General features: G+C 45.3%; 1 protein-coding gene across 2 annotated transcripts in view; it reads right to left on the bottom strand.

Annotated features, from left to right (window-relative positions):
- Positions 1-1,729: 1,729 nt before the first annotated feature.
- Nrp2 (neuropilin 2) overlaps positions 1,730-20,524 on the bottom strand; it is a 115,894-nt gene continuing 97,099 nt past the window's right edge. For both annotated transcript variants that reach the window (XM_048459278.3, XM_048459279.3), the window contains exons 16-17: positions 8,052-8,102; positions 1,730-5,026 (exon numbers count right to left, since the gene is read on the bottom strand). In XM_048459278.3, the coding sequence (XP_048315235.3) occupies positions 4,722-5,026; positions 8,052-8,102 (356 nt within the window). In that variant the 3' untranslated portion in view covers positions 1,730-4,721. The remainder of the gene's footprint in view (positions 5,027-8,051; positions 8,103-20,524) is intronic.

The raw sequence follows: 20,524 nt of genomic DNA, 5'->3' as shown, positions 1-20,524 counted from the left end.
CATCAGGATTTGTTTTTATTATTTTATGTGTATGGGGATACGTCTCTGTCTACTCATATGTGCAGGGGCCTGTGGATTCCCGAAGAGGAAGTGTAAGCGCCTCATCAAAGAAACAGCTCTTTGCAACTGACGGACACCATTATAGAAAACCACAATCAGAGTTGTTGTAAGTTGGGGGCTTAGAAAACACTCCTGTTCCTAAAGCTCGGGAACACTGTGCAAGAGTTGGCAGAAAGACTGTAGGAGCCAGAGGGGCAAGGGTTTGCTGTGAGACTGTGCTCCTGGTGATGTCAGAAGCTACATCCATAGAGCCTCACCAATGTGGCTGCCTAAAAATGACCTCAGCAAGGACAACCCTAACAGACATGCTAAAGAGGACAGGGTAAAACATATAAGGCCTAAACCCTACACAGAGAGCTACAGGCAACTAAGGAATGTTGAGAGCAGAAGAAAAAAATCTTCACCAGGGTTATCACATCAACTGGTTATCTAGTACCAAATAGTCCGCCCTGGAAACATACATACAAGTCACAGTATACAGACAGGCAATTATATTTGTAATATATATGTACATACATATACACATACGCATATAATAACAATTAATGAAAAAAAGACCATAAATTTGAAAGTGAGCTAGAGGGATATATGAGAGGGTTTGGGGGGAGGATAGGGAAGGAGGAAATGATGCAACTATAATCTCAAAAATAAAAGAAACAATTGGAAAAATAAAAAATCAAATGAAAACATAACTGAAATAATGGAAGAAAACATCTGGAAATCACATATCGACTTAGGGACTAATACTCAGACTATAGACTCTAGTGGTTCTTAGAACAAAAAGAACAACAGGATTCCCTGGTGGGTCTTTTTGAAACAGAGAACTCTCTGCCCTATTCCCAGAGCTTCTGATTTAGTAGCTCTGGGATGGAACCCAAACTATGCATCTCCAGCGAGCTCCCAGCTGCCACCAGTGCTCCTGGCCTGGGACCACACCTGGAGAGCACTCCCAGGCCTGAGCCACTGGAGAGGTGGAGAAGCAAGAGTCGGAGAGAAAAGGAAACAGCAAGGAATCTGAAGTGGCAGAGTCAAGAGAGGAGACAATGAGAGGGGTCCCAGTTCTGAGGGCTGTCAGGTAAGGGTCTACCAGTAGTCAGGTCTCCCGTTCAGCCAGATGAGCCACTGCCGACTTCAGGATATAAATGCCACAAAATGCCAACAAGTTGTACAAGCTGTTAACTCCAAAGCTGAGTTATACGGTCTCAAGAGAATGACAAACCACCTCAGTTGATTCAGAATGAAGGGTATTTGGCATTCTCTCCAAATTCATATGTTGAAAGTCTATAGCTCTGAGATGGTATAGAGGCCGTGGGGTCTTTGGGCAGTAACTAGGTTTAGGCTAGGTTGCAAGGATGAGATTAATACTCTCACAGGAAGAGACAGTCAAAGAAACTCACCCAGGAAAAGCAAGACAGCGCATGGAGGGAAAGAAGTTATCTACAAACTAAAACGTCGCCAAATGTGCTGGTTCCTTGATATTGGACTTCTCAGCTTCCAGAATGAAGAGCGTTAAATGGTTAAGTCGCTTGACCAATAGCGTCCTGTTGTAGCAGTCCAAGATGGCTAACATGGAGTATTTCCCAAGGCACACAGTGTGAGTGGTAAAATACACATGGAACAATCTGATTACTCAAATCCCAGGTTTTTGTCTCCAATAAAGACAATGCAGTTATGGCATAATGTTTATTTAAATAGTAATCTTAAAAAGGCTTTATACAAATAATATAAACACAGTTTGACATTGTTTATTTTTTACATTGTAGAATCACAGTAAAATCTCTCGAGTTTCCGTGATCTGGCTCAGCCAGCAAGTGGCCAAAAACTGCACATCCTGGAAAAGCTTAACTTCCCCCCCCGCCCGTTTTTGTCATTCATGCCCATTCCTTGGACCCTCATCCCTGTGAACTCCCCATCCCCACCAAAGAGAGCAAGCAACCCTGTGGTCCTGTGGACCGCCTAGTCCGGGAGAGCGTGGAGGTAATATGTCATTCAGTACAAGGCAAAAAGGACATCAATACTGTGAGTTAGGTTTCCCAAAGGGAACAATTCAAGGAGATGGGCCAGTTAGCCTATCTGCAGATAAAGACAACCAATGCACCAAGGTGTCCCCTGGTCAAGTCAGAATCAGACCCAGCCATCTTTCTTTACATCTTACGACAGACCAGCCTCCAGCCTTGGTGAGGTATCTACTTGTAGCCCTGGGGACCCTGTTTCTGTTTAGCCCTCAGGGACCACTCAGAGCCTCAAATCAGCCAAGGAGAAATGAATGCAGGACTTGTAGAGGGATGCAGGTTAAGCTGCACATAACTTAGAACTGCAGGCTGTAAACGGAGCTGGTCTTTGGGGAATTAGAGTGAAATGGTGATGAGAGGGCCAGGGCTCCCAGAGTGGGCCTTTGAACTTCTCTTCTCTGCAACCTCTCAACGTTCTGTATTCTAGCTGCATTGGGGGCAGGCGGGGTAAAGAGGAGAATGAGCTAATACAGACTTTCTTCTACTGTGTGCCCAGCTCAGAGGGCATCTAACACTAAGCCCCCAGGGCTTAAAAGCTTAACTTTTCACCTCTACCACTGTGCCAATGAGTGCCAAGATCAGCAGTGACACTCAGGCTCTGGGTCAAAGTCACAACACCACCACTGAGTTCCACGTGACCATTCACATACACAGTAGACACAGAGACCCAAAGGCGCGCAAAGACACACACATGTGGGTAAACAGCTGTCGCTATGGCTGTTCCCTCTCTGCGTACAAAACACTGTGACATCACCATCTGAACTAGCATTTTCATAAGTTAACATTTAAAGGAACCAGCCAGTCCCACTCACCCGACTTCATTTGCCTGGGTTCAAGACAAATGAAATTGTGAGTGGCCACAGCAGCAAAAATAGCGAGACAGTTTCCCACTGATATGCAACGGTCGGGGCAGACTGGCAGGGTCTATAATGTATTTCTAGGGCACAGACGATCTGTAGGCATTTTAACACAAAGTCAAGATTTGGATCTTGAGGACAATCTTTTCTTTCACACAGTTTCATTCTGTTCTTCATACCTCCCTTTCAGGAGTCATCTAGGGTCTGATTTTCCCCAGGTAGCAGGATTCATCCCGCTGTGGGTCAGCGGTGGGTAGGGGAGCTGGGAATGGAGTCACAGGGGTGAGAGAAGGCGGAATTCCTTAACTTGTGAGACAGTCGTCATTCCTACCCAGAGGGAAAATAGGTTTGTCTTCATTTTTTTTCAAGGCACTTAATAAAAAACATATAAACTGCTGTGTGTATGTGTGTGTGTGCGTGTGTGTGTGTGTGTGTGTGTGTGTGCATGCACGCGCGCGTGTGTCTGTATTCATGGCACATACGTGTACAAATAAGAACTGGTCTTCCTGAGGTTGAAGCAGTGTGGTGACGACTTGATGCACAACACTTGTGGACTTGTGGGTAGCAGTGACTCATGATGCCGCTGTGCTCACAGCCCTGCCAGGATGGAGTCTCCCCACAAGAAATCAGTGCCATCAACCTAGCAAGGAGACCGAGTCGACAAAATGTCTCTGTCAGCATTGCTCAGTCTTCCCAAAACAGCTGGGTTCTTGTTCCTCCTCCTTTGCTCTTCTTTCCATCTAGTGGTCAGAAGGAAACACACTGACAGCTTGACTTCCCACCCCGCTCCGAGACCAGAGAGTAGAGAAAAACCTCTCTCCTTCTCTCAACTCTGTGTGTGTGTGTGCTGTGTGTGTGTGTGGGTGCGCGTGTGCACGCTGTGTGCATATGTGAATATACGTATATGTTGTAGAAGAACAAATAGGAAAAAGAAAAGGCAAAGCCACCAGCAGAGGCCCCACAAAGGGACACCCCACAGTCACAAACTCTGGGTTTAGATTAACGAATGGCCCCAGTCATCAAAGCATTTTAAGGCTTGTCTGTGTCTGACCATAGAGGTGTGTCTATGGATTCTGGCATGTGAAGTTTCTGTTCTGGTTTATTTTAAATTGTATATAAGAAAGAATTGTTCAGGCTGACCCTAAAATGGCAATCTTCCCCTGGATTAAAAAAAGCTAAAGGCAATAACATCCTACTTCAATATGCTAGGACTGGAAATGGCAGCTCCTCGGGTTGGCTGGCAGAATCCGAACACAGCCCAACAAGTCTCTTCAACTGTGAGACCATCTGAGGGTGAGCTAAGCTGGATGGCTTTTGTTTAAGTTTCATTTCTCAAGATGGAAGGGCGGGAAAGACCTTTTGCTTTTCAAGTGTTGATCAGAGAGAGGAGGGGATCCCAACCCTCTCTCCACTTCCCCACTGGATAACTCATTCTCTTCTGCCTCTTTGAGTTGCTCACAGACCAAAAAGATAAAATGTAACAATGCAATCATAATCATAACGAACCCACAAATGAATAGAACTGTGACTCCAAAGAGATACGTTCCTGTCCATCCCCACAGAGGACGCAGCCCGATTCCTGTCATTAACTTGGCCACCACAGTCCCTGGTGGGCGACAATCTCCCTCCTGGCTGCATCTCACTCTCTCCCTAGACTGTCCTGTCCACACCTTCAGTATTCTGGATCAGTTTGATTGAGATTATGGCATTCAGTTTCCAAAGGGGGAAAATGTATTCTTCGCTAGCTCCTCTCACTGCGATGAAGGGTCAGACGCGGCTCAGGTGCAACCAGTCACGCCTCTGAGCAGCACTTCTGCTGGTTCATCTTGACCTTGTGCTTGAGGCCGTCGTAGAGCTCAAAGTTGTAATTCTCCAGTGTGGTGCAGCTGCGTGAGCTGAGGCCCGAGTAGGAGCAGGTGCAGTAGAGCAGGAGCCCCGCGCAGGTGGCCCCGAGCAGGACGCCCAGCGAGCTCATGGCGATGATGGTGATGAGGATGGGGTCCAGTGTGTACAGCCAGCTCTTTTCTTTGCCAGATGAAGGGCCACCAGCCCCCGAGGTAGGGGAAGAAGAGTTGCTCCAGTCTCCCTCATACTCATCTATGGCACGAAACACACAAGACTGTAGGCATGGAGACATCATAACTGAGGTTCCCCAACCCCGAGTCCCTTTGGGGCTTAACAGTGAGCAGCAGACACTTGGGAAGCTTCTATGTCCTAGCTGTATCTTTTGGGACCTGTAACCTAATCTTTTCCTGGCTCCATTCTCTCATCTATAAAATGGAGACATTAATAAAACAATCTTCTGGGTTGTTAGGAGGATTTAGTGAACCAATAATTGCCAAGTGCTTGCAGCCTGGCACATGGTAAGTACAGCCTCACTCTATTTATCTGTCTGTCTGTCTGTCTATCTATATGTATCTATCTATCTGTATGTATGTATCTATGTACATGTATGTATGTATGTATCTGTCTGTCTGTATCTATCTATATGTATGTATGTATCATCTATCTATCTATCTATCTATCATCTATCTATCTATCTATCTATGTGTATGTATGTATATATGCTTGTATTTATCTATCTATGTGTATGTATGTATCTGTCTGTCTGTCTGTCTGTCTGTCTGTCTGTCTGTATCTATCTATCTATCTATCTATCTATCTATCATCTATCTATCTATCTACCTATGTGTATGTATGTATATATGTTTGTATTTATCTATCTATGTGTATGTATGTATGTATCTGTCTGTCTGTCTGTCTGTCTGTATCTATCTATCTATCTATCATCTATCTATCTATCTATCTACCTATGTGTATGTATGTATGTATGTTTGTATTTATCTATCTATGTGTATGTATGTATCTATCTATCCACGTATATGTATATATATTTGTATGTATGCATCTATCATCTATGTGTATGTATGTATGTTTGTGTCTGTCTGTCTGTCTATGGATCTATCTACCTATCTATCTTTCTATGGTATCATTGTATTTATTTATAAAGGGCACCCCAGGCTGGCCTTGAACTTGCCTCTACTTCATGAGTGGTGAGATTACAGGCATGCAGCACCACACCCAGTTTTATGTATGTTAGGGATCAAACTCAGGGTTTCACACAGCTAGGAAAGTTCTTTGTCAGCTGAGCTACAGTCCCAGCTCCTACATATTTGATCTTTAAGGACTGGTGATATAATTGGTGATAAGAGTACGTGCCTAAGATGCATGAGGTCCTAAATTCAATCCCTGATGCTACAGAAGAAAGAAAGAAATAGATACATAGCCAATGTTTAAGTAAACTGACTCCATTACTTAGTTCAGGTTTTTCTGGTGACAGTCAAACCCAGGGCGCCATGCACACTAGGCAGGTGTGCCACCACTCGGCTATCATCTATGTGTCTCCAGCACTCAGGGTTTAGCAGACCCCTTGGGGGACAGTGCAGTGCCCAGGATGGGTCCTGTGCTCACTTCTTTGTGCTATCCCAAACCTCACTTCCAACGGCCTCAGGTTAAACCAAAGCACAGCCTGAGACTCTTTTTATATCACGAGTTTCTCCACTTAGCATTCCTGGCCATATAAGTAGCACATTTCCTTTCTAACCCTCAGTCCTCCCTTGACAGCTATACTCGATTGGTACAAGTTAAACTGGTTTACTGTTCATGTTTAAGTTCAAACCCTTAGCACTTTATTAGGATGCTATCTTACTGGGAGTCAAGGTCTTTGCTGAGGCAACAAGAAGAGGCCATTAGGTTGAGCCCTAACCCAATCTGACTGGTACTTCACAGAAAGGAGGAATGTAGACATGAGCAAAACCAAGGAGAGAGAGAGAGAGAGAGAGAGAGAGAGAGAGAGAGAGAGAGAGAGAAAGGAGGGGGAACCTCTCGGCTTTCAGAAAGAACCAGCCTTGTCCTTCACCCAGGACAAGCCTCCAAAGTGGGAAGAAAATAGGTGAATACTCAGTTATATAGCCTTGCTATCAACTCAGGAAAAGACATCCTCTTACGTCTAGTGTAGGAACAATGCATGACTGTGTGCAGGACCCACCTCTTCAGGGTCCCCTAAAAAGTCCACGAGGGAAGGAGAGAGGCACTACATTTTTGTTAGTAGGTGTTGCAACCGAGGTTTAAAGGACCTGAGTGACCAGGTAATTTGCCACAGAGCAGTTAAAGGGCCAGGAGACAGCTCCCTGCACACCCCTCCTCTCATTTTGCACGTTAGCGCTTCTTGACTATCTACTGCAGGCTCCCATGTCGGCCACTTGTGCTCTTTTGCCCATAAAAGGAGAGTTGGAGTGGTTTGTGCAGGGAGCTCCTGCAGTCAGCTGACAAGGTGCTTTGCATTTGTCACTTCAGTTTCTATAACTACGCTTGACGTTTCTGACTAAGGTCAGGTTAAAAACAACTGCTCTAGAAACTTCTAAATGTTCAGTCTTGACCTGAAGTTGTTCTGTGAGTGTGGGGGCTCTCAGTGGTCAGACTTGGAGCTCACAAAAGTCCCGGAGAACCTCACTACTGAGTTCAAGGTAGAAATCACATCTATGTGTTCACCTCCCCTTCCCCAGGACTCGAATTAGCCTCTAGAAGTATGTGCATTTGAAATGCCAAAATAGAGCTTGGAATAAGTGTGAAAAAATGAGGTGGCCAGTGTGAACCAAACCCTTAAGCCTTCAATAAGCAAGGCCTGGTGTCTTGGACAGTAGGACAAAGATTCCCTGTAGGTGGTGGAATGCACTGCCCATGCTAGCTGGAGACGTTCACAGTCAGATAACTCACTCAGGCCTCTCTGTGGAGGATGTCATTGGGGTCAAGCAGTGACAGCAAAGAGGAGCTCACTTTACACCACCAAAGGGTTTATCCAGATTTGAAGTTCACAGACAAAGAAAGTTGCCTGAAACGGGGGGCCTGTTTTGGATTAGGACAAGAAACTTTCTAAACCTGGAGATTTGACCTAGACAAAGTAGTTAGTGGTTTCTTTGTTCTCCTCTGGGCTCCTTCCACTTACATTTCTGACTGATAGTTCTAAACTCTGGTCTCCTAATAGCCAGAACATTATTTTTTATTCATGTTTTTAACAAAAGTTGAGTTTCATGATTATCTGTTAAATCACAGTGATACCCACCATCAATTCCATCTTCATAGCCTTCTCCCCCATGGAGTTCTGGGATGTCCACTATTAAAATAAAGGAAAAAGGAAAAAAAAACACACCAAATTATCAGAAGTTCTGTCATTGCAACCAAAAGGCAAAGACTCAACCATTTTTGAGCCTGGTTCCCCATTATGGTGGGCTTCTAGAGAATCCCACACGTTTAGGTCATTAGCATGCATGTCGCTGGAGTATTCTCCTGCAAAAGAGCTTTCTTCCTACGATACCGAGGAAAACAAACTAAGAAAGGCCACATCTTCAGTAATAAGCAACCTCCATTCCTTGTGTTTTCATAACTGTCCTTCATTACTAGTTGAGGTTTGGGTTTCAGTAAGGCCCCTTGACTTCTATGTGTATCCCCAGCCACCATTACAATGACAAAAACTTAACACAGCAAACTGAATCTCCCCACGTGCAGGAATCTAAGTAGACATAAAGGGCTAGAGTCGTGGATTCGGTGACTACAGGGCAGCTGAAGGAGGCCATGCTTTATCATCAGATGCCTTAATGTAAGAGAACTGGAAAGACTGCCTTGATGTCTTCTTCCCTTCTGTCTGTGCTGCTATTTCTTACCTTCCCCATCCCAGGCTATTTTTATGTTTTGTTTGTTTGCAGCTTAGGCTAGATCAAACATGGGCTCCCAACCTAACTAGTTCAGGCTTGAATATAGCTACTAAATTCATTTACTCTGAAATTTCCAGTATTATCAATGCCTATCTTTTTCTTTTATATGATAATTTGAGGGTGTTTTATGCACAACACTGTCCAATTTACAGAAATCTGAACCAAAGAAAATTACCTGTCTAAAATGTTAAACCATTTAAAAAGAGATTCAAATATGTGATAGTAAACAGAGTCTTTTCATTTCTGCACATGTCTCAAGCTAATTAGGACACTCAAAAGCTCAAACAGCTGAAGTAACAAGGAGAAGAAAGAACTTTAGACCACACACAATGTCTTGCTCGTCAGCATTTGTGTATCGGGGACCATCACCTTGACCATGAGCTGAACTGAGAGATCTATCACTGTCACTCTTTAAAAAAATTTACTCATTTTCAATCATATTAAAAGTCTCCTTCCCTCCTGGCCAAGTGCTAAAGCACGTCCACATCCCCGCAGCCTCTCGAGAAGGCCGCACGAAACAACCTGCCAAGATCCACTCAAAGGACCACTGCCATGTGGCACAAGTCCTCCATGACTCCGGCCCAGCCCTGGCATGCTTTAGCAACTGGCACCTGCAGGCCACGCCAGCCTTCCTACCTTGATGCCCACCCCCTGCATTATCCTCCAGGCCCCCACAAAGCAGGCTGTTTCTTTGAAATGAAGATGTGAACATGATTCTACAAGAGGCAGGTGGCGTCTGCCACAGGGATCACGCTGAGCTTGGGAAAATCAACCCAGACTTTTCTAAAAATAGGATTATATGTATTTTAAAAAATAAGAACCTGGAAAAAGCTCACATTTCTGACAATTAATTAGTTTGATGGGGTACTCAAATGTCTTAGCATCTTCAAGGCTAGAAGATACAGACTACTGTATATATGTAGTATGCGAGTCAGACTAGGGCAAGAACCATGGTCTCTTAACAGTGACCTCTGGGTAAAACCCTGCACTTGCTTTAGGTATTTGGTCTTTATCAAATACAAGAAAATTTCTCAGAGGCTGGAGTGTCCCCTTGCTCCATCTCACACCCCAGAGAAGAAGACCGAGGTCACCACTGATCACAGACTAGAGAGGGATTGCTGTGGCATTGATCTTGAGAGGAAAGGGGCAAATGGATGGTGGTGGCTGTGGGAACATTTTTTTCCTAGGCCTGCTGGCTCTAGAGGCAGTGGACTTGACAAGATGGCTTCCTAAGAATTGGCCCATTGCTAAGTTTCAGTGGAATTGATTGCTCAGGCCCAGTTGAGATTCTGCACCTGGACAATCAAAGGCCACTTAAGGTAAGGAACACTTCAGTGGCTCCGGTCCGCTCTTGGAATAAACACTGATCCCAGGAATTTGTGTGAGTGGGAAGGGGTCAAGAAAAAAATAAGTTAATCAACCTTTTCAAAAGCACATCTGTTCACTGAGCCTAAAGAGAGAATAGCACACTGGGGAAAACCCAAATAAAAGGAACATTTGTACAAAAAGTAGCTCACTTTGATAGCGATTTCTCCAGTCCCTTTGCTCGTGTTCTTGATATCTGTATTTGATTAAGAGAGTTTTCTCTTGGAAGCTCCTTTGCTTTTCACTGGCCTCTTGTTTTTTCAATTGAGCCCACAAGATAAGCCTAAGGATTCTTTCATTTGTTTGTTTCTTTCTTTCTTTTTAAGATGCAGGCAAGAAGGTGGTTGATACATGGGTGGGGGTTCTGGAGTTCTGGCAAAGACAAGTAAGAAAGGGAGGGGCAGCTGCCACCACAAAGTCCAGAAGGAGGGGTCCTGGCTCCCTCATGAGACAGGAAGAGGGATGATTTGGAGTTCCAGGCAGGGAGCGAGGTGGCAGCTGTGTGGGAGGGGGAAATGCCAGCCTGAAGATGCTGTGCCAGCTGGGGAACTGAGGACAGGTTGGGGATGACAAGTATTTAGAATTCATCCGCAGTGGGGGCAACACTTGGAGAGGATGATGATTCAAAATTGTGTTAGTGGTGAGGTGTCTGTGCGTGTGAGTGAGGCTGGGGAGTGAAATGAGCTGACCTCACAGCAGCACAGGCCAGGAAGAGACCGCAACACCCACAGGACTTCCACTTGCAACCTTTGTGCTCCCATCGTCCCTGTGTGAATTCAGTCTCAGGCCAGTCTGACTACAAAGCCTGATTACTGACTCTCAAGGCCAAATGCGATGGCTCCCCTGCCCCCTTGGTTACTCAGACTGTACTGGACTCAGTGGGCTGCTGAGATTTTTTTCAGTTTCATTGGGAATGCAGGACATTGCACTACAACCACATCTCCATTACGCCATCCTTACGTGTGTGGTGTCTGTGTGTGTGTGTGTGTGTAAGAGAGAGAGAGAAATGTGTGGTGTGTGTGGTGTATGTGTGTATGTGTTGTGTGTGGTATGTGTGTGGTATGTGTGTGTGGTGTGGGGTGTGGTCTGTGTGGTATGTGTGTGATGTGTATGGTGTGTGTGGTGTGTGTGATGTGTGTGTGATGTGGGGGGTGTGTGTGGTATGTGTGTGGTGTCTGTGGTGTGGGGTGTGTGTATGTGGTGTGTGTTTGTGGTGTGTGTGGTGTGGGGTGTGGTCTGTGTGGTGTGTGTGTGTGTGTGATGTGTGTGGTGGTGGTGGCAGTGTGTGTGTGTGTGGTGGTGGTGGTGTGTGTGTGTGTGTGCGCGCGCACACACACAGGGAAGCAAAAAGACAACCTCAAATATTGTCCTCAGATGCTATTTATCCACCTTACTTTTTTGTTTCTGTTTTTTCAGACAATTGGCCTAGAACTTGCCAATTCAGCAAGCCTGGCTGGCCAGTGAGCCCTATGGCTGGCCAGTGAGCCCCAGAGATCTGCCGCTACCCATCCAGGTGGCAGGATGGGCATTCTCTACCACTTGACTGGATCACTGACTCACTTTGCCGGTAGCTTCTAAAGACTTCTTATTTGTGACCTGAAGTTTGGAGTTTCAGGATTTCCCTGGTAGGCATCACCTAGAAAGGGGAGGCCGCATCACATCATGCTTCAAAGCAGTCTTGACTAACCAGTTAAGCAACCATCATTTATAAAGAGGGTGTACTTGGCGTCCAGAGAACACAATGGAATTTGGGTAATACAGGTGCATAGAATTGGGTGTCTACCATTAAGACTCCTCAGTACAGCTGGGAAACCAAGACTCTTAGCCCCAGAACAGCATAGGGGAAAATAAAGCACTTATAAAGGGGACTCCACAGTGCAGCTGGGGTCCAGGGAGGGAATTAGGCAAATAAAGTTGGGCAACTGTCAGCAAGGAAGATGCAGGAATAGGAAAGGGGATACTTCAGCATTCTGGCTACTGCGAGGTGGGCTTGGGGACATTCTATGCTGGGCTTGGGGACATTCTTCTATTCCCCATCTGTTCGACTGTCAGGATCGGCAGCTGAGCCTTTTCTCCACACCCTCGTCTCTTGGCTTTTTGGCCTGTATCCCCTGTGACTCACAAATATCCTACTGTGTCTTCCTCTACCAGTGAGGCAGACACCTGCCTGCCGTCAGCTGCTGAAGACCAGGGCAGTGAGTGGCTGAGATGAGCTCAGATGCCTGAAAGGGGTTAGCCATAGCTTGAACCACCGAGCCAGCAGAGTTGCCACCATCCCAAAATGAAAACCAGTAACTAACAAAACCCTGGCCACTTTCATGAGGAAATGGTAATCTGAGGCCCAAGAGTCACCTTGTTCCCTCAGGTGTCCCTTTCTTTTTGCAGGATCAAGAGACAGTAAGCAGAAGAGTGTCTCAAGTTGTTGCCTATGTCCTGCTATGCTGTGTTTTCGGAATGAGAGACACAGAGTCTAGTCACTAGAACCTCTCTGGACTTCTCCGTAACTCCCTCACCCTAGAAGCATCAACATGGTGGTGTCCTGGTCAGCAGATCATACCACTGTAGCACAAAGGTGAGTATCCACGCCTATTCACTAATGCAAAGTGCTTCTCCCCTAAGGGGCCTGGAATACTGCCTGGTACTGTCGGACCACACACGCTAGTCAGGGGAAACACCCCTCGACACGCCAACCTGCAGCTGGGAAACCCCAGCAACCTCGCTTTTCAGCTCTCAGATGGAATTCTTGCTCTTGCTTTCTTCCTATCCCTGGCCCCTCCCCTCTCTGCAGTTTCTGTCAGGAGATTCTCAGTCTACACTCTCAGCACTTGGTATGCTGTGGTCTACTGTGAGTGTGCCGGCCTTGACAGTGTGCTGTGTACTCTCTGCATCGTAAGAGAACTTCACAAGCTTTCCAGGGGTATGGGCAGTCAGCGTCAAACCACTGGCTGCTTTTAAATAATTTAAGACAGCCCATCCCTGGGTCACTTGCGTGTGATCATTTCAGAACACTGATGCACACTGATTTTCTCTGATGAGCCCATCCCATGACAACACTGAGCAGGGGTGTGAGAGACCAAGATTGCCACACAGAGCGTGGGGAAAGACACTCAGAGGAATGCTTTGCGTTGCTCTGTTCCTGAGCAGAGGCAGCACGGGGCATAGAGGAGCGCAGGCCCAGGACCAGGCATTCATTTCTCGGTTTGGTCCTAGACGTCAGAGCCCTGCCTGTCCTGGGTCTACTCTGAGCTCCTCTGCTTTGGAATCCATCATTAGCATTTACTGTTCCTTCCTTACAAAACACTTATTCTATTTTGTTCTAAAGTGTGTTTGTGTGAGTATGCATGTCGTGTGTGAGTGCCCATGGAAGCCAGAAGAGGGTGTTGGAGTCCCTGGAGTTGGAGTTACAGGTGGCTGTGAGCTGGTTGTCTACAAGAACAGTATACAACCTTAACAGCTGAGCTGACTCTCCATGTTCCACCGATCTGCTTTTCTGATGAGGGCTGACGTACACAAGGAGACTTCTAAACACAAGAGCTCTGCCATCCCATAGTACTCACCAACCATCCCTCACCCTAGCCCTGTTCTCTCTGAAGTCAGTGAGAAGAACATGAAAAGCATGGAGTGTTGGGAGTCACAAAGTTCCACTTTTTCAACACTTGCGAGTTTGACTTAGAAACTAGTGCTGTTAATTGTACACTCGGTGATAAAATGGCTACTGCATGGCCCTTGCCTCACAACTTAACTGGAACTGGGCTAATAACATCTCAGAGAAAGTTGGTCTCCACACCTACAGAAACCACTAAAATTTAACTACCTTTGAAAGAACTCAAGAGCCTATCACAGGGAACCTCTGAAGGCGTTCATTTCTGCAGGTGCCAAGTGTCGTCACTTCTCTTGTGGAGAGGAAGTGGACGGAGGAAGGCACTCAACAAAGCAGCAAGAGACTGAACGCAAGCTACAGATTTTCAGCACCTTGTTCACAGCCTGTGACTTATTTGGGATATGCTCTTGGCTGCTTAGAACCGTTTTTAGATTTGATTCCAAGTTCCTGAAGCCCCCAAGCCAGCTGAATCAACGGGTCATCCAGGTGCAAGTCGCCTTCAGAAAATTCTCTCAGCCATTCTGTTTTATTTTATTTTATTTTCCCAGCAGGAGACACGACACTGAGATCTCAATAAACCAGAAATAATGTAGGGCTAAGGAGATATTTCTTGGCACTTCAAAATGTTTAATTTGGTTTAGCGTTTAGTACTGGCTGAGGATTCTTCCCCCCCCTCCACACTTAATTTCCCTAATTCAGCTTGTTCATCCCCAGTTACAGAAAGGAGCCAGCAGTTCAGATGTTGATATAGACCCTGCCAAATCTGCATTTGAGAGTCAGGCTCCTTGAGAGCTGTTCTCTCTTGCTGGGTTTGGCCTGAGTTTAGCAGCCCCCCAGAAGATCCTTTAGTGTGGATTTCTACCTTTCAGGGTACAATCAAATGGATGAAGGGTCATGGAAAAAACAATTTTTGGAAATTTTCCATGTGGTTTTCATTAGGAAAAGACAAAGAAGTTGGTATGAGATTACTGGGGAAGTCTGATCTTTCATGCAGTCATTATTTTCTATTATTTTTAGTTAAAAACTAGGACGAACCCCTAAAACATTTGGAAATATTAATGGCAAGCAAGAAGGCTGTGAGATGACCTAGTAATACATTCAAGCATGGAGGGAGAGGAGCACCTGGGGCCAGGAATTCTCCACTGAGCCTCAACTATTGCATGAAAAGAAATTGCAGCCAGAGAAATGTTTAGCTATAATATAGAGGAGCTTAGAAGGCAGGACAGAAAGTTATGGAATCTCTCCGTCTCCCAAAGTAGGTGTGTCAACAAGCAATTGGCTCTCTGTCCTTTTTGCTGGCTAGTTTTTATTAAGGAATGATGGAAGGGAAGACACAGGGACTCTCAGGGGAAAGACACTCTGCCTCTCTCCCTGCATTCCCAGAGATGTAAAGAAAAAAGGAATTCTTCTAAATGTATATGCCAGAGATTTTTCTTTTCCTGGTGGGGCTTTTGCCATTTCTTACGTCCTAAAGTCTCAGTAATCAAGCGGGCTGTGCCAGCCAGTTTCTCATCACAGGGACCAAAGGGGACAAACAAAGGGGGGCTGTTTGCTTTGTCTTCCAGTGCCACAGGTTTCATAGTCAGCAGTCATGTGGTTCCCTTACTGCGGACTCTCAAGGAGGCAGAACATGGCAAGAAGGAAAGGGCAGAGCAAAACTGTTGGGAAGCTTTGAGAAGGGAGAGAAAGTGGGGCGGGGACGACAAGGCGCAGTGGCACGCTTCCTCCACCACATCCCACATTCTGCTAACCTGTTTCATATTCATCTATCAATATCTTGACCCACAGATTAAGCCAGACACAGTCAGATCTCTACCAACTCTGGATTAAGTCTTTGCGGACATTTATTACCCAAGTTCTTGTACCCAAGTTACAAGAAACATCACCCAAAGTGGGGATCGGTACAACCTTGATCAACAAGAGAGAAGACAGTCTTGATGAATCAAAACTGACAGTAACTCTTAGTGTGAAAGTGGGCATGTTCTAGAAGGCTAACAAACTCCACCACTGTCACCAAGAAAATTCATAATACTCATGAGTTGGGCTCTGCTTATACATTCTTATAAGTAAGAACAAGTTTCTAATAATATAATTAATTTTACAGAGGCCAAAATGGTATCATTCTCAATCCATTCTCAAGATAAATTTCTCCATCTTCTTGCTGGTGGTTGGGGATTATAATCCCAACAGAAAGGTTCTGTTGGCTTTAGATTTGTCTTCTTGCAAGAACTTTCATTTTGGAGGAAATATCAATTAAGCACTTGAGTGAAGGACTCTTCCCTATGCTTTTTACCAAGAGAAGGCAAAGGATGGTAGAGGGAATGTAAAGACACAGAAAAAGAAAGGGACTATCAAGAGGGAGAGGGTGGAGTCTGAAGATGAACTGTACCTGACACAAGGGCAGAGGTGACGATTTGGTCTTCCTGGATAGACAGGTGCAGTGGCCCTTATCTGGAATCTCAGACCCTGGAAATGATGCTGGGCCCAATGCTTCCCATGAACATTATTGATTGGATCACACTTCTGGTCCACACTTGGCTCGGGCTATGGTAACCCCTCTGAGCTCTTAGGACATACCTATGTTTGCTTTGGTCTAGGTCCCAATGACTATCTCCTCGTTCTCAATTCCATATGATGAGCTATTCTTAGAGAAGCAATTGAGAGGCACAATAGCCGCTCCAAATCATTATGCTCCTTCTACTAGCCTTTGATAGTGTAAGGAAATACAAAGGACAAAACGGTCCTTGGGGCAAAATGTGTTTCCATGGTTAGCAGACACTCAGCAAATAGGACTTTGGTCAGGGACACATCCAGTTCAAAGTGCTCTGCACACTCCTGTTATGACAGGAGCTGGTAGATACCCACAAGCTGCTGAAGGTACTTAAGTCAAACTGCAGTCTTTGTCTTTGGGAACTAAAGGGGATCAAGTGTGTAACACTGAACAAAGAAGACAAGAGAAGATACTGTGTGCAAGGCTTGGCATGTTGGCATTTGGAACCAGACAGGTCTCACTCTGGGCCTTCTTTATTTCCTGAGTCATGTGCACAGTTTGAAGGCCCAAGAGAAAGGGACCCTAGTTCTTTTGCAGATTAAGAGAAAGCCCAGAAGGCACATCCATGGCCCTAGACACTCTTCCCTATGCTCAGAGCTAATGTGCTAATACTGTGACCCTCTTGTCTCACATACAACGGAGCTCAAGGCAGTGCTTGCTCTTCGTAGAAATAGTGTATTGGACTCAGTCTCTTTGCTTCTCCTCCTGCTGCCATTCCTTGCTTGAGTTCTGTGGGATAAATAGATTTGCCTACAATTTGAGACATCCCATCAAACAACAGCCCTGCTGCCAATGTCTTTCCTTTATTGCCAAAGCCCCAAGCCTCCTTGGAAGAAAGATTGGTGCCTCCTCTCAGCCCACAAACACTGTTTCTCTCCTGGTCCTCCTTTGGGGGCCTCTAGGATTTCAGACTTCCTCTTGGCTCGTGGGTGTACCTGAAGTTGCTGGAATCATCTGCTCTACAGTACAGTGCTGTGCAATGACCTTAAAGGATATTTTTACATAAATTTTTTAGTAGAAAACATAAATAAATAACAACAAGGCAGAGCACAGTCGCTCTTTGCAGAAACCAAGCAGAACTCATTAATCATGGACAACAGGACTCTTTGCTGAACCGAGGGACAAAATCAACCTGGGCCACAGCTGCCACTTCCAGACAGGACTGTCTTCTCTACAACCTGGGCCACAGCTGCCACCTTCAGACAGGACTGTCTTCTCTACAACCTGGCAGTTAAAAAATGTTTTCAAGTTCTAGAGAAGAACTGCCTGAGTTTTAAATTTCCTAAAACTGTCCAGTCTTCTGTGGCAAGAACTCTGCCTACTTTAGAGAGTGGCACAGAGATTAAGTGTTTTCTGCAAATGCATGAAGGAATTCATATCCATGGGGTCCCCTAGTTTCTCCAATTCTCCCACGTGAAAACAAGTTCCGTCATGGTAAACCTTTGCTATTAATTTGCATTGCTTATTAAAATGCAAACAAAAAAAGAAGCAAACTTCAACAGTGTTCATTGTAGTATCAACTACAACAGTGGGGGGAAAACCCAAATCGAACAACAAAGAAAAACTAGATGCACAACACATTCAAACAACCACAAATAGGGGATGATTAATAAACTATGACATCAACACAATATGGCCGAAACAGGGGCAGGGGTCAAACCTGACCATGGGTACTGAAGAATCTTCAAGACGTCACGTGAAAAGAAGTAGATTGTCCAGGCAAGAGAAGAAGTACCATAATGGCACAGTGTAAAGCAAGATGAACTCTAGCTAAACCAAACTACATAATTTGACATGAATTTGTGTGCTTATAAAGGTATAAAGAGATGGCTTCAAATCATCTTTGTGGTCACTTCTGGGGAAGGAGATGGGGGTGGGTCAAGCAAAAAGTGAATAATTGCTTTTTCTGTAGTATTGTACTTTTTGAAATGTAATCATATACACTTGCAAAATGAGAGAGAGAGAGAGAGAGAGAGAGAGAGAGAGAGAGAGAGAGAGAGAAAGAAGAGAGAGAGAAGGTGTTTTCCCACCCAACGCCCAGCCCTGCCTCCAGGCCTTCTGTTCCTCGTCCGTCTGGAGGTGTTTCTCATTTCTCGGTCCAATGCCCATGGGAATTTACATTAGATTATCATTAACTATTTATAATTACTTCTTGTGGCTCTTTAAGGTCATGGTAGGCAATTCCCAAGAGCAATGACATTACCCAGAAGAGAGATATTTGTGGGTCTTTTGTCCATAGGATTTGGGGCAGAAATGGCTTCTGCTGGTTATCCCCCCACATCTTGCTAACCAGGGCTCTGCTCCGTGGAGAGTTCTGAAATCTGTAGCACTCCAGTTAGCAGGGCTCCAGGGGTCAGCGCAAACTACAGCTGCAGTGATGGCCCATGACTCCTAAGGGAGCAGTTTCTGGTTCCAGTTGACCTCAGCAAACTGAGCTGTGCACCTGACCTAGGTGAAGCTTAATTAAATCCTCCTCCACTTCCAGCTTCTAACTTCTGTGTAGAGGACAATCCCCGCCCCCATTCCCCTCTCTCCTCCTTTTTCTCTGGCTGGATTTGTTTTGTGTTGTCTTTGGGCCATCACTGATGTGAATGAAAGGCAAACTACAGCTGCTCCGGAGGCCCAGCGCTCTGCACAATTAAAGAGAGAAACAACAGCAGCAACCCAAACAAGCCCACACCTATGGGTCTGCAGTTTGCCTCAGATGTGCAGCCACAATACAGACAAATCAAAACTTCAAAATGAGCTTCTTTTCATCACAGATTTCAAAAGACCACAATGTCTGTGCAGAACAACCACACAGTCAGTGAAGAGCAGTGGGGAAAACAAGCTCCATGCCACGCTGGCTTGGCTGGGCTTTGGTCGTCTGGACTAGGGGGGCAGTGTTGAAGCAAGAATGTGCTTCTAAGTCATTAGTGAGGGCCAGGTAGGAGCAAGCACAAAATGTACTGGGCTTTGACATCTGCACTTGTGATTCATGGAAACATAATTTCTGTAACATTTACACTTGGGTTAACTCTGAAATACATGCAGGAAGGTTTACTGGTCAAAGTGTTGTGAATGACGGGTAAAATTGACTCCTGATGGCTGTTATCCTTTTGGGGAGAAAGAATACCCCCTAAGTAAGTCTTGGCCCCAGTGTCAAGGTAGAATATTCCCCAAAAGTGGCCCCCAAACTGTGATCAATGCCAACAAAGCATGTGCTCTGACTAATTCAATTCATCTTGGCATGTGTGGTTCTAGGTCATGGCAAGTGAATGTGGACCAAGTCTGGGTCTTTGCTAGAAATAAACACATTGAGATGCTTCCATTTTGCTCTTTGTTAGTGGGAACAAACAGTTTTAGGCCAGCCAAATGTTACTTAGACAGAATGGGTAATTGTGCTTGGCACAGGAAAAACAGACCGTGCTCTAATCATGGATGTTCAACTTTGCGCTCCTGCAGAGGACAGATAATGACATCTGCCCTGAGCCATCTGTACCAACAGTTTCCTGTGCAATCTGAAAAGCCAGGCTCCCTTGTGCAATGTTAGGACAGGCTTTAGATTTGAGAAGTGCTGAATCCTGGGTCTAGGTTTCCATAGTACCTAGGGAAAATCAGGACCCTGGCAGATAAAGGGTCCTCTGGACAGGTCTCTTTCTGCAAGACCATCTAGGATGAACATTCAGCCTCGTAGGACTCTGGGGTGATGTGAATCCTCTTGTGACCAATTCTTGCTTCCTGTTGAGGGACTCAAAGCCACTAGGAAGTTACCTTTCCTATGTATTTTTTCCCTCGGGAATCACCTTCAGATTTAGCTTTCTCCCACAACCATATCATTAGCTATTCACAGAGATGGACCAAACCATGCAAAAAAAAACACTTGTTGAAGAAGATCAGACTCTCAAGTAAGTCTCTTTCAGCTTACAGCTTTTATGGACTGCTCATTTCATGAATGTCCACTCTGACAGCCTCAGGTACACAATGTCTATCCCATAATCTTCATTATCTCTCCAAAATTGAAATCTCGACCATCTCTGAGCCCTGAACATGCTAGAAGTTCCTATTCTCCTTGCTCCAGGGAAATCATTCATAAATTGGAGATCAATGTCCCCCAGAAAGTAATAATTTGATAGGCGTAGGACAAGAGGTCATTGTTTCTTTTCCAGAAGAAGGGCTATATGTCTTTGGAGCTGACTGCAGCATGCACAAGAGCTGCACCTACTCCCCTGGGGCAGTTTGAAAGGAGATGCCAGTCTCCATGGATTTGCCATCGAGACAAATTTTGTGGAATTACATTGAGCAATTTAGCACTTAGCAACTTTCAC

Source organism: Myodes glareolus, chromosome 1 (assembly GCF_982192425.1).
Source record: "Myodes glareolus chromosome 1, mMyoGla1.1, whole genome shotgun sequence".
Taxonomy (NCBI): Eukaryota; Metazoa; Chordata; class Mammalia; order Rodentia; family Cricetidae; genus Myodes; species Myodes glareolus.
Note: the sequence above shows the minus strand (reverse complement) of the source record. Positions and strands in the feature narration are given on the sequence as shown.